Source organism: Heterodontus francisci, chromosome 29 (genome assembly GCF_036365525.1).
Source record: "Heterodontus francisci isolate sHetFra1 chromosome 29, sHetFra1.hap1, whole genome shotgun sequence".
In the NCBI taxonomy this organism is placed as follows: domain Eukaryota; kingdom Metazoa; phylum Chordata; class Chondrichthyes; order Heterodontiformes; family Heterodontidae; genus Heterodontus; species Heterodontus francisci.
In genome coordinates this window covers 65579177-65593256 of record NC_090399.1, presented here as the reverse complement: position 1 = coordinate 65593256, position 14080 = coordinate 65579177, and the positions used below count along the sequence as shown (strand labels likewise).

The window sequence follows — 14080 nt, the reverse complement described above, 5'->3', positions numbered from 1 at the left end:
TGAGTGATAGTTTCTAATAAGAGGTTTTATTAAAGCATATTCTGAACAGATAGAGACATCTATGCCAATGAGGAGTAAAGACCTTGCCTAAGACCACCAGCTTTAGGCCACATGTAGGCAGAGACTTGAGTTGGCCTTGAACTCTCCATCTGAGGAATCATACCAGGGCTTTGCCATTGAACCTTGACTGGAATATAATAAGAGAAATCTGCTCCTGTGAACATAAAACAACAACAAATCTATCCTTCTGAATCTCTAGAGCTTTTCTTCGGTGGACGAAAAAGGATTACAGGCCTGCATCGTTCCACGTCTTCACCCTGAGGAAAAACAAGTGTAACAGAGAACTCTTGAAATCATGAGACCTAAACATATGCTACTTTTATAATCACAATCTTTATTTGAGTGTGTGTATCTGTATGAGTGTGAGAGTGGGTGTAGTTGCATATATTCGAGTGTTGAACAATAAGCATTTATCTTTCTTTTCAAACTTATGAGGAAACTTGTCATTTGTCTGTTCTTGACAATTAAAGCACTCAGGAGTTAAAACAGTTTTTAAAACACACTGTCTTTGGTAAGTTGAGAGATGGAAAAAGGGGAACCATCCCTATCATCTCTCGTCTGTCCATAACACTATATTATAGAGACAAGATTGGAACTGTTGAGAGTTTTGAGAGTCTTGGCTTTATTTAATGGAGGAACTGATACCCACAGACAAGACAGCAATAACCTCTACACGCAGACATTCTACTACAACAGGTGCTCGTACATCAGAAAACCATTGCAAATAAGCTATTTTGAATAAAATCATTATTTTTAACTGATACAAAACTATAATATGGCTTGGTTCACACATGGACATAAGAGCTTAATTTCAGACGTGAGGTGAGAGCGACTACCCTGGGCATCAAGGCAGCATTTGAACGAGTGCAGTATCAAGATAAGATCTCATGATGTGTGGGGTAATATATTAACGTAGATAGAGCATTTTCAGGTTGGCAAACTGTAACTAGTGGGGTGCCGCCACAGGGATCAGTGGTGGGACCTGTATAAAACCCTAGTTAGGCCACAGCTGGAGTACTGTGTACAGTTCTGGTCACCACACTATAGGAAGGATGTGATTGCACTGGAGAGGGTGCAGAGGAGATTCACCGGGATGTTACCTGGGCTGGAGCATTTCAGCTATGAAGAGAGACTGGATAGGCTAGGGTTATTTTCCTTAGAGCAAAGAAGGCTGAGGGGGGACCTGATTGAGGTATACAAAATTATGAGGGGCATTGATAGGAAGAAACTTTTTCCCTTAGCGGAGGGGTCAATAACCAGGGGGCATAGATTTAAGATAAGGGGCAGGAGGTTTAGAGGGAATTTGAGAAAAAAATTTTCACCTAGAGGGTGGTTGGAATCTGGAACACACTGCCTGAAGAGGTGGTAGAAGCAGGAACCCTCACAATATTTAACAAGTATTTAGATGAGTACTTGAAACGCCATAGCATACAAGGCTACGGGCCAAGTGCTGGAAAATGAGATTAAAATAGATAGGTGCTTGATGGCTGGCACAGACATGATGGGCTGAAGGGCCTGTTTCTGTGCTGTATAACTCTATGACTCAACAGTTTATGATTTATATTAATGACTTGGATGAAGGGCAGAGTATATTGTAGCCAAATTTGCTGATTATACAAAGATAAGTAGGAAACAAAGTTGTGAGGACACAGCGAGGCTGCAACAGGATATACACCGGTTAAGTGAGTGAGCAAAAATTTGACAGATGTGGGAACATGTGAGGTTATCCACATTGGCAGGAAGGATAGAAAAGCAGAATATTATTTAAATGGAGAGAGAGTGCAGAATGCTACAGTACAGAGGGATCTGCCCTCATACCCGAATCACAAAACATTCGCATGCAATTAGGAATGCAAATGGTATGTTGGTCTTTATTGCAAGGGGGAAGTCTTGCTAGAACTGTACAGGGTGTTGGTGAGTCCACATCTAGGGTACTGTGCACAGCTTTGGTCTTATTTAATGAGAGATACTTGCATTGGAAGCAGTTCAAAGAAGGTTCACTAGGTTGATTCATGGGATGAAGGGTTGTCTTATCAGGAAAGGTTGAGCTAGTTGGGTCTGTACTCATTGGAGTTGAGAAGAATGAGAGGTGATCTTATTGAAACATAAGATTCTGAGGGGGTTTATCAGGTTAGATGCTGAGAGGATGTTTCCCCTTGTGGGGGAATCTGGAACTAGGGGGCACAGTTTCAGAATAAGGGGTCTCCCATTTAAGATGGAGATGAGGAGGATTTCTTCTCTCAGAGGGTCATTAATCTTTGGAATTCTCTTCCCCAGTGAGCAGTGGAGGCTGGGTCGTTGAATATACTTGAGGCTGAGTTAGACAGATTCGATATACAAGGCAGTCAAGGTTTGTGGGGGCCAGGCAGGAAAGTGAAGTAAAGCCACAATCAGATTCGCCATTGTCAGGCAAACCCCCACCTGCCAAGAATGAGGAAAATTAATCTCTCCACACGAACATTCATCTTAAACAGTTGTTGGTGAAGAAAGAACTTGTTTTAAAAAAACAATTGGAGACTTTGGCAGGAGAGACATTAGCATATCCACCGAGAGTACTTCAAAGAACAAAGGAGCTATTCTCTGCTCCAATTGAATCCACAATGGACTTTTGATTACCAGACATTGAAGGTGGAAAGGCTAGCATTCCAGGTTAACTGCTAAGATGGCCAACTACACAAACAGACATGGTCAGACTGGTTTGGTCACATGGCTGGCTGACTATTGGAGTTGTTTGAATTTTGAACTTGCCACAGAATGTTTGAAACTCAGAAGGCTGTTAGCTCCTGGACTGGGAACACCTCTCTCCTGTCTGCTCTCACCTCTCTCTACCAGCTTTGGAAACCGTTGAAGACCTATGAACACCAAGACAGAAAAGTCTCCTATGGTGAATAAGGTTTAAGAAGAATACTAGGCCCCAACGAAAAGTAAGAGTTGTCTACAATCAAAGACTCTACAGCGAGCTGGAAACACAGAAACAGTAACAAGAACCACCACCTCCCCCCCAACCCGCTACTTTAGAGTCTGCCTCAAACCTCTCCATTTTATATTTCTGCTCTTTTCTGTCTCTATTTGCATGTGCGTATCACGTATGCATGCAAATGTGGGGCGCGGCCTGTATCCGTAGGCATTAACCTAATTAGAGTTTAAGTTTAAGTTTTAATACATTTCACTTTTCTTCTTTAAACCTGAGAAAGCCACTTTGTGCTCATTTCTTTGCCTTACAATTGGAAAGTGTGAACAAGAATTCACAAAACACAGTGTGTTTAAAAATTAAACCTTGTTACAATAAGACCAGGTGAAGACAGTAAAAGACCCCTAGACACATTTCTCACCTGCCCGTAACACTATGATCTTATTGAATGGCAGAGCAGGCTCGTGGGGCCAAATGGCCTACTCCTGCTCCTATTTTCTTTGTTCTTATGTATCCTTGCAAAATTGAAGTGAATGTGAATCGGAAGGAAAACTCTCCACTGGTTGGAGACATACCCAACACAAAGAAAGATGGTTGTGGTTGTTGGAGGTCAATCATCTGAGCTCCAGGGCATCACTGCAGGAGTTCCTCAGGGTAGTGTCCTCGGCCCAACCATCTTCAGCTGCTTCATCAATGACCTTCCTTCAATCATAAGGTCAGAAGTGGGGATGTTCGCTGATGATTGCACAATGTTCAGCACCATTCGCGACTCCTCAGACACTGAAGCAGATGCAGATGTCCAGATGCAGCAAGACCTGGACAACATTCAGGCTTAGACTGATAAGTGGCATCACATTCATGCTAGACAAGTGCCAGGCATTGACCATCTCTGACAAGAGAGTCTAACCACCTCCCCTTGACAATGAACAGAATTACGATTGCTAAATCCCCTACTATCAACATCCTGGGGACTACCATTGATCAGAAACTGAACTGGAGAAGCTATATAAATACCGTGGCTACAAGAGTAAGTCAGAGGCTGAGAATTCTGCAGCAGGTACCTCACCTTTTGACTCCCCAAAGCCTGTCCACCATCTACAAGGCACAAGTCAGGAGTGTGATGGAATACTCTCCACTTGCCTGGATGGGTGCAGCTCCAACAACACTCAAGAAGCTCGACACCATCCAGGACAAAGCAGCCCACTTGATTGGCACCCCATCCACCACCTTCAACATTCACTCTCTCCACCGCTGACGCACAGTGGCAGCAGTGTGTACCATCTACAAGATGCACAGCATCAACGCACCAAGGCTCCTTAGGCAGCACCTTCCAAACCCATGACCTCTGCCACCTAGAAGGACAAGAGCAGCAAATGCATAGGAACATCACCACCTGCAAGTTCCCCTCCAAGCCACACACCATCCTGACTTGGAACTATATCACCGTTCCTTCACTGTCGCTGGGTCAAAATCCTGGAACTCCCTTCCTAACAGCACTGTAGGTGTACCTACCCCACATGGACTGCAGCAGTTCAAGAAGGCAGCTCACCACCACCTTCTCAAGGGCAATTAGGGATGGGAAATAAATGCTGGCCTGGCCAGCGACACCCAAATCCCATGAAAGAATGAAAGAAAGAATTCTGGTTACGTTATGCTCATGCAAATGCCTGTCTTTTTCCTATCATGTTCTCAAAATCATTTTTTCTCACTGAGTCACTGGAAAATGTTTCTGTGCCAAGGCCTATTCCTGTCCCAGGGGCCTTTGGCTCACTTGGGATTGTCTGGCTGTGACTGGATAGATAGGAATGGAACATAGGAACAGGACGAGGCCATTCGGCCCCTCAAGCCTATTCCACCATTCTGTGAGATCATAGCTGATCTGTATCCTAACTCCATCCAGCCTTGGCTCCATATCTCTAAATACACTTGGCTAGCATAAATCACTTAATCTCAGATTTGAACTTATTACTTGAGCTAACATCTCCTGATTTCCACACTTCCGCCACCCTTTGTGTGAGGAAGAGTTTCCTAGCTTCTCTTCTGAATGGCCTGGCCCTGAATGTTCTGTCCCTTTGTCCTAAACTCCCGCATCTGAGGAAAAAGGTTTTCTTCATCTACCCTGTCAATTCCTTTCAAATTCCTAAAACTCTTAATCTAATCACCTCCTAGTCTTCCATATTCCAGGGAATGCAAGCCTAGTTTAATCTCTCCTCATAATCTAAGCTTTGCAGTCCAGGTAACATTCTGGTAAATCTACTCTCCTTCCAAGTCCAATATATCTTTCCAAAGGTGTGGTGTCCAGAACTGCTCACAGTAACTCCAAGTGTGGTCTAATCAGAGCTTTATATATCTGTAGCAAATTGTCCCCCCCACTATATTCTACCTGTCTAGTTATAGCCAGTTGAGGACAGTCCTACCCAGCTGGACAATGTTTGATGGAAAGGGTGTGGGGAAGCTCATGTTACTGTAACTGAGCTCAGTGGTAGCAGGCTGGCCAAACCTTGATCAGGAACACAAAATTCAAAACACCAGCCTGTCCATCAGACCTGCCCCACACCTCCTGATGGCTGGAACATCATGGCCAGAGACTTCCTACACCACCTCCACTCCCCCTCTCCCACCCGCAGCCACATAATCACCTGCAAGAGGCAGAAAAAGAGAGGAACCCCAGGTTAATAAGGGGAAAAATACATTGAAAAATTCCTCTCCAACCTCTTCAGGCAATTGAAACCAGTCCTGGAAATCCCATGGAGCAAGTGTTAACGATAAAAAGGGTAAATCGTGTTTGACTAATTTGCTAGAGTTCTTCGAAGCTGTAACAAGTAAATGGGGATCCTGTAGATGTAGTATATCTGGACTTCCAGAAACCATTTGATAAGGTGCCGCACAAAAGGTTAATAAACAAGGTAAGTTCACATGGGGTTAGGGGCAATTTATTAGCTTGGATAGAAGATTGGCTAACCAACAGAAAACAGAGAGTCGGGATAAATGGGTCTTTTTCTGGTTGGCAAGATGTAACTAGTCAGGGGGCGAGGTTTGGTCCTCAGGCCCCAACTATTTACAATCTATATAAATGACTTGGATGCAGGGATAGAAGGTACTATAGTCAAATTTGCAGATGACACTAAAATAGGTGGGACAGTAAGTTGCAATAAAGAAATAAGAAATCTACAAATGGATATGGATAGTTTAGGTGAATGGGCCAAAATTTGGCAGGTGGAGTTTAACGTGGATAAGTGTGAGGTTATCCATTTTGGTCAGAAGACTAGAAAGGCAAATTATTATCTAAATGGAGAGAAACTTCAGAGTTCTTCAGTTCAGAGTGATCTGGGTGTCCTCGTGCATGAATCGGAGAAAACTAGTTTGCAGGTACAGCAGGTGATAAGGAAGGCAAATGGAATTTTGGCATTTATTGCTAAAGGAATAGAGTATAAAAGTATGGAAGTGTTGCTGCAACTGTACAAGGCATTAGTGAGACCGCACCTGGAGTATTGCGTACAGTTTTGATCCCCTTACTTGAGAAAGGATGTAGTTGCATTGGAGACAGTTCAGAGGATGTTCACTAGATTGATTCCAGAGATGAGGGGTTTGTCTTATGAAGAGAGATTGAGCAGTTTAGGCCTTTACTGTCTGGACTTTAGAAGAATGAGAGGAGATCTAATTGAGGTATATAAGATGATTAAGGGTAGATTTAGAGAGGATGTTTCCTCTTGTGGGGCAATCTAGACCGAGAGGTCATAGTTTTAGGATAAGGGGTAGCAGATTTAAAACAGAGATGAGGAGAAATTACTTCTCTCAAAGGGTCGTGAATCTGTGGAATTCACTATCCCAGAGTGCGGTGGATGCCGGGACGTTGAGTAAATTTAAGGAGGAGATAGACAGATTTTTAATTAGTAATGGGTTGAAGGGTTATGGAGAACGGGCAGGAAAGTGGAGTTGAGGCCAAGATGAGATCAGTCATGATCGTATTGAATGGCGGAGCAGGCTCGAGGGGCTGAATTGCCTACTCCTGCTCCTAGTTCTTATGTTCTTATCTTCTGTATGATGCAATCATTGCCCAAGTTAGGAACAGGCCCAACTCCCTCTGGAAGGTGAACAGAGAGTCAGCATTCATCACACCAGCCGGCAATGTGTTCCTGTGGCTCACTATCTCTGGGGTTTATTACTGGGTGTGTGCTTTATTACTAGGAGTGCGGCTTATTACTAGGTGTGGTTTATTACCAGATATACTGGTTGTTGCAAAACTGAGGGGCAGCACAGTGGCGCAGTGGTTAGCACCGCAGCCTTACAGCTCCAGCGACCTAGGTTCGGTTCTGGGTTCCGCCTGTGCAGAGTTTGCAAGTTCTCCCTGTGATCGTGTGGGTTTCAGCTGGGTGCTCCGGTTTCCTCCCACAGCCAAAGACTTGCAGGTTGATAGATAAATTGACCATTGTAAATTGCCCCTAGTGTAGGTAGGTGGTAGGAGAATTGAGAGAAGGTGGGGATGTGGTAGGGAATATGGGATTAATGCAGGACTAGTATAAATGGGTGGTTGATGGTCGGCACAGACACGGTGGGCCTGTTTCAGTGCTGTATCTCTCTATGCCTGAGCTACGTGGAAGTCCCACAACCTCGATGGTAAGCAAATTATTACCGAGGACTGAAGGGTAGATTTGCTGAGCTGTTATGTGTGGTGAGGTATCTGGCCCATTGGGAACATTGATCTGAAGATTACAGATGTGTTACCATGTGTAACTGCTGGAATCATTCCAAAACACCAATAAATACAAGTCCAGTCAGAATTGAAAGCAAAATACTGCAGATGCTGGAAAACTGAAACAAAAACAAAGTGCTGGAAATACTCAGCAGGTCTGGCAGCATCTGTGGAGAGAGAAGCAGAGTTTCACACTCTGAAATTATTGAACTCAATATTGAGTCCAGAAGGCTGCAGAGTGCTTAATCGGAAGATGAGATGCTGCTCCTCGAGTTTGCGTTGAGGTTCACTGGAACACTGCAGCAGACCAAGGACAGACAGAAATCTGGGCATGGGAGCAGGGTGCTGAATTAAAATGGCAAGCTCAGGGTCACGCTTGCTGACTGAGCGGGGGTAATCCGCAAAGTGGTCCCCCAATCTGCGTTTGGTCTCCCCAATGTAGAGGAGACCACATTGTGATCAGTGAATACAGTATACTACATTGAAAGTACAAGTAAATCACTGCTTCACCTGGAAGGAGTGTTCGGGGTCTTGGATTGTGGCCTCTCAGGTGTAATCCTGATATTGTTATCAAACCTGCTGACAAGGATGGTGCTGTAATTATTTGACGTACTGACCTCTACCTTGCAGAGGCTGAGCGCTAACTCTCAGACACTTCTTCCTACCTCCCTCTGGATCATGATCCCACCACCGAACATCAAGCTACTGTCCACAGGACTGTCACGGACCTCATCTCCTCTGAAGATCTTCCCTGTACAGCTTCCCAACTCATGGTCCTGCAACCCCAGACAGCCCACTTCTACCTCCGTCCTAAAATCCACAAACAGGACTATCCTGGCAGACCCATCATTTCAGCCTGTTCCAGCCCCACTGAACTTATTTCTTTCTATCTAGACTCTATCTTTTCTCTGCTGGTCCGGTCTCTTCCCACCTACATCCCTTGACTCTTCTGACGCCCTACGTCATTTTGACAATTTCCAGTTTCCTGGCCTTAACCGCCTCCTCTTCACTATGGACGTCTAATCTCTCTACACCTCCATCCCCCACCAGGATGGTTTGAGGGCACTCCACTTCTTCCTTGAACAGAGGCCCAACCAGTCCCCATCCACCACCACCCTCCTCCACCTGGCTGAACTTGTTCTCACATTGAACAACTTCTCCTTCAACTTTACTCCCTCCAAATAAAAGGTGTTGCTATGGGTAACCGCATGGGTCCTAGTTATGCCTGTCTTTTTGTGGGATGTGTTGAACATTCCTTGTTCCAGTCCTACTCAGGCCCCCCTCCCCCAACTCTTTTTCCGGTACATTGATGACTGCATCGGTGCCGTTTCCTGCTCCCGCCCCAAACTGGAAAACTTTATCAACTTTGCTTCAAATTCCCACCCTTCTGTCACCTTTACATGGTCAATCTCCAACACTTCCCTTCCTCGACTTCTCTGTCTCCATCTCTGGGGATAGGCTGTCTACTAATATTCATTATAAGCCCACCGACTCCCACAGCTACCTCGTCTACACTTCTTCACACCCTACCTCCTGTAAGGACTCCATTCCATTCTCCCAGTTTCTCCGTCTCCGACGCATCTGCTCTGATGATGCAACCTTCCATAACAGCACTTCTGTTACGTCTTCCTTTTTCCTCAACCGAGGATTCTCCCCACTGTTGTTGACAGGGCCCTCAACTGTGTCCGGCCCATTTCCCGCACCTCTACCCTCACCCCTTCCCCTCCCTCCCAGAACCGTGACAGGGTTCCCTTTGTCCTCACTTTCCACCCCATCAGCCTCCATATCCAAAGGATCATCCTCTGCCATTTCCTCCACCTCCAGCGTGACGCCACTACCAAACGCATCTTTCCCTCCCCTCCCCTCCCCTCTGAAGGGATTGTTCCCTCCGCGACACCCTGGTCCACTCCTCTATTACCCCCACCATCTCGTCCCCTTCCCACGGCACCTTCCCCTGCAATCACAGGAGGTGTAATACCTGCCCATTTACCTCCTCTCTCCTCACTATCCCAGGCCCCAAACACTCCTTTCAGGTGAAGCAGCGATTTACTTGCACTTCTTTCAATTTAGTATAATGTATTCACTGCTCACAGTGCACTCACCTCGACATTGGGGAGACCAAACGCAGACTGGCCGACGCTTTGCGGAACACCTCCGCTCAGTCCGAAAGCATGACCCCGAGCTTCCAGTCACTTACCATTTCAGCACCACCTCCCTGCTCCCAAGCCAACATTTCTGCCCTTGACTTGCTGCAGTGTTCCAGTGAACATCAATGCAAGCTCAGGGAACAGCATCTCATCTTTCTATTAAGCACTTTACAGCCTTCTGGACTCAACATTGAGTTCAATAATTTAAGAGCATGACAGCTGTTTTTAAAATTTTATTTTAGTTTTTTAACCATGGGTCTATCTTAAACTTGCTTTTTTATGTTTTTGCTTTTGGACAGAGCTGTTCATTATTCTGCCCTTAACGCTCTCTCTGGACTAATGCTTTGTCTTTGACGACAACTATTTACCACTCCCTTTGCTTTTTATTCCGTGGCATCTGTCATTTAATCTCTCCTGCCCTCTGCCCTCCACCCTGTCACACAACTTCCATTTTGTTCTTCTTCCTTGTTTCCCCCTTTCACTTGTTCAAAACCTATTAGATTTCTAAACTTTGCCAGTTCTGATGAAGGGCCATAGACCTGAAGTGTTAACTCTGTTTTTCTCTCTCCACAAATGCTGTCAAACCAGCAGAGTGTTTCCAGCACTTACTGTTTCTATTCCAGTCAGAATGGATGTGCAATGAATAGCTCGAAAGTTGCATGGCGGTGAGATGTGTTAGCTAAATTACCATTCTTCATGTGTGTGTGCCCAGACAGAATGTGTTGGCAAGCTATGCAACCACAGAAGCATCACAGACTGATTTTGTTCCCACACAATCTCGAACTGCACCCTTGTCCAGCAGGAGCGAAATCAGGATACAATGCAAGTCAGCAGATAATGGGGACCTGGGCAGCTTTGCTCTCCCGAAATCAGGGGTGAAAGGCCGAACACCAATTGCAATCCTCATCTTGAACCCACAAAATGATGATTCAGAGGTGAGAGGAAAACAAATCGTGATGCAGGCAATAATTGGACAGTGAAGAGGTTCCCAATTTTAACTTAGTTTTCCACCAGGAATTGCAGTGAATGCTTTTGTTTTCAGCGAAGAACCAGTTTGCAGCAAGTGCTCCAACAAGTGTGTCCACTCAAACATACATCATTTCCCATTGGCCCAGAGCACTGGGGAATTTACACACTGAACAAGGACACTGAGTCTAATTGGATTGAGAGAATTAGATCAATTTATTCAGAAATAAGGTGATCCATTCAGAAAACACAGCTTCATTCATCGTGGAATTGAGGCAACTCATTGCCCAGAATGACTTTGTGCTCAGTTCCTTTCTCTGTAATTGTTGCAAGATAGATAACACCTCCACTGGAGCCATCTCTCCCGATGGCCAGGGTTATAGCTGGAATATAGAGAGAAAATGATCAGTAACATTACTGTCCTCATCAACACCAGCATTGGGCAGTGCCCTCTGCTCAAACACACAGCATCACATCACCACCGGCATTGGGCAGTGCCCTCCAATAAACACACAGCATCACATCACCACCGGCATTGGGAAGTGCCCTGCACTCAAACACACAGCATCACATCACCACCAGCATTGGGCAGTGCCCTCTGCTCAAACACACAGTATTACATCACCACCGGCATTGGGCAGTGCCCTCTGCTCAAACACACAGCATCACATCACCACCGGCATTGGGCAGTGCCCTCCAATAAACACACAGCATCACATCACCACCAGCATTGGGCGGTGCCCCCCATTCAAACACACAGCATCACATCACCACCAGCATTGGGCAGTGCCCTCCAATAAACACACAGCATCACAACACCACCAGCATTGGGCAGTGCCCCCCATTCAAACACACAGCATCACATCACCACCAGCATTGGGCAATGCCCTCCACTCAAACACACAGCATCACATCACCACCAGCATTGGGCAGTGCCCTCCACTCAAACACACAGCATCACATCACCACCAGCACTGGGCAGTGCCCTCCACTCAAACACACAGTATCACATCATCACCAGCATTGGGCAGTGCCCGCCAATAAACACACAGCATCACAACACCACCAGCATTGGGCAGTGCCCTCCACTCAAACATACAGCATCACATCACCACCAGCATTGGGCAGTGTCCTCCAATAAACACACAGCATCACATCACCCCCAGCATTGGGCAGTGCCCTCCGATAAACACACAGCATCACATCACCACCAACATTGGGCAGTGTCCTCCAATAAACACACAGTATCACATCACCACCAGCATTGGGCAGTGCCCTCCAATAAACACACAGCATCACATCACCACCAGCATTGGGCAGTGCCCGCCAATAAACACACAGCATCACAACACCACCAGCATTGGGCAGTGCCCTGCACTCAAACACACAGCATCACATCACCACCAGCATTGGGCAGTGCCCTCCACTCAAACACAAAGCATCACATCACCACCAGCATTGGGCAGTGTCCTCCGATAAACACACATCATCACATCACCACCAGCATTGGGCAGTGTCCTCCAATAAACACACAGCATCACATCACCACCAGCATTGGGCAGTGTCCTCCAATAAACACACAGTATCACATCACCAACAGAATTGGGCAGTGACCTCCAATAAACACACAGCATCACATCACCACCAGCATTGGGCAGTGTCCTCCAATAAACACACAGCATCACATCACCACCAGCATTGGGCAGTGTCCTCCAATAAACACACAGCATCACATCACCACCAGCATTGTGCAGTGTCCTCCGAAAACACACAGCATCACATCACCAACAGCATTGGACAGTGTCCTCCAATAAAGACACAGTATCACATCACCACCAGCATTGGGCAGTGTCCTCCAATAAACACACAGCATCACATCACCACCAGCATTGGGCAGTGCCCTCCATTCAAGCACACAACATCACATCACCACCAGCATTGGGCAGTGCCCTCCAATAAACACACAGCATCACATCACCACCAGCATTGGGCAGTGCCCTCCAATAAACACACAGCATCACATCATCACCAGCATTGGGCAGTTGCCTCCAATAAACACACAGCATCACATCACCACCAGTATTGGGCAGTGCCCCCCATTCAAACACACAGCATCACATCACCACCGGCATTGGGCAGTACCCTCTGCTCAAACACACAGCATCACATCACCACCAGCATTGGGCAGTGCCCTCCAATAAACACACAGCATCACATCACCACCAGCATTGGGCAGTGTCCTCCAATAAACACACAGCATCACATCACCACCAGCATTGTGCAGTGTCCTCCGAAAACACACAGCATCACATCACCAACAGCATTGGACAGTGTCCTCCAATAAAGACACAGCATCACATCACCACCGGCATTGGGCAGTACCCTCTGCTCAAACACACAGCATCACATCACCACCAGCATTGGGCAGTGCCCTCCAATAAACACACAGCATCACATCACCACCAGTATTGGGCAGTGCCCCCCATTCAAACACACAGCATCACATCACCACCAGCATTGGGCAGTGCTCTCTGCTCAAACACACAGCATCACATCACCACCAGCATTGGGCAGTGCCCTCTGCTCAAACACACAGCATCACATCATCACCGGCATTGGGCAGTGCCCTCCAATAAACACACAGTATCGCATCACCACCGGCATTGGGCAGTGCCCTCCAATAAACACACAGCATCACATCACCACCAGCATTGGACAGTGCCCTCTGCTCAAACACACAGCATCACATCACCACAAGCATTGGGCAGTGCCCTCTGCTCAAACACACAGCATGACATCATCACCAGCATTGGGCAGTGCACTCCAATATACACACAATATCACATCACCACTGGCATTGGGCAGTGCCCTCCAATAAACGCACAGTATCACATCACCACCAGCATTGGGCAGCGCCCCCCAGTCAAACACACAGCATGATATCACCACCAGCATTGGGCAGTGCCCCCCATTCAAACACACAGCATCACATCACCACCAGCATTGGGCAGTGCCCCCCACTCAAACACACAGCATCACATCACCACCAGCATTGGGCAGTGCCCTCCAATAAACACGCAGCATCACATCAACACCAGCAGTGGGCAGTGCCCCCCTTTCAAACACACACTATCACATCACCACTGGCATCGGGCAGTGCCCTCCAATAAACACACAGCATCACATCACCACCGGCATTGGGCAGTGCCCCCCATGCAAACACACAGCATCACATCACCACCGGCATTGGGCAGTGCCCTCCAATAAACACACAGCATCACATCACCACCGGCATTGGGCAGT

The 14080-nt window shown here is 46.6% G+C and overlaps 1 protein-coding gene across 1 annotated transcript in view; it reads right to left on the bottom strand.

The window, feature by feature from the left end:
* Window positions 1-10974: 10974 nt before the first annotated feature.
* The window catches only part of LOC137345665 (proteasome subunit beta type-9-like), a 168524-nt gene continuing 165418 nt past the window's right edge, over window positions 10975-14080 (bottom strand). The window contains exon 6 of the mRNA XM_068008926.1: window positions 10975-11160. Coding sequence (XP_067865027.1) covers window positions 11033-11160 — 128 coding nt within the window. The 3' untranslated portion in view covers window positions 10975-11032. The remainder of the gene's footprint in view (window positions 11161-14080) is intronic.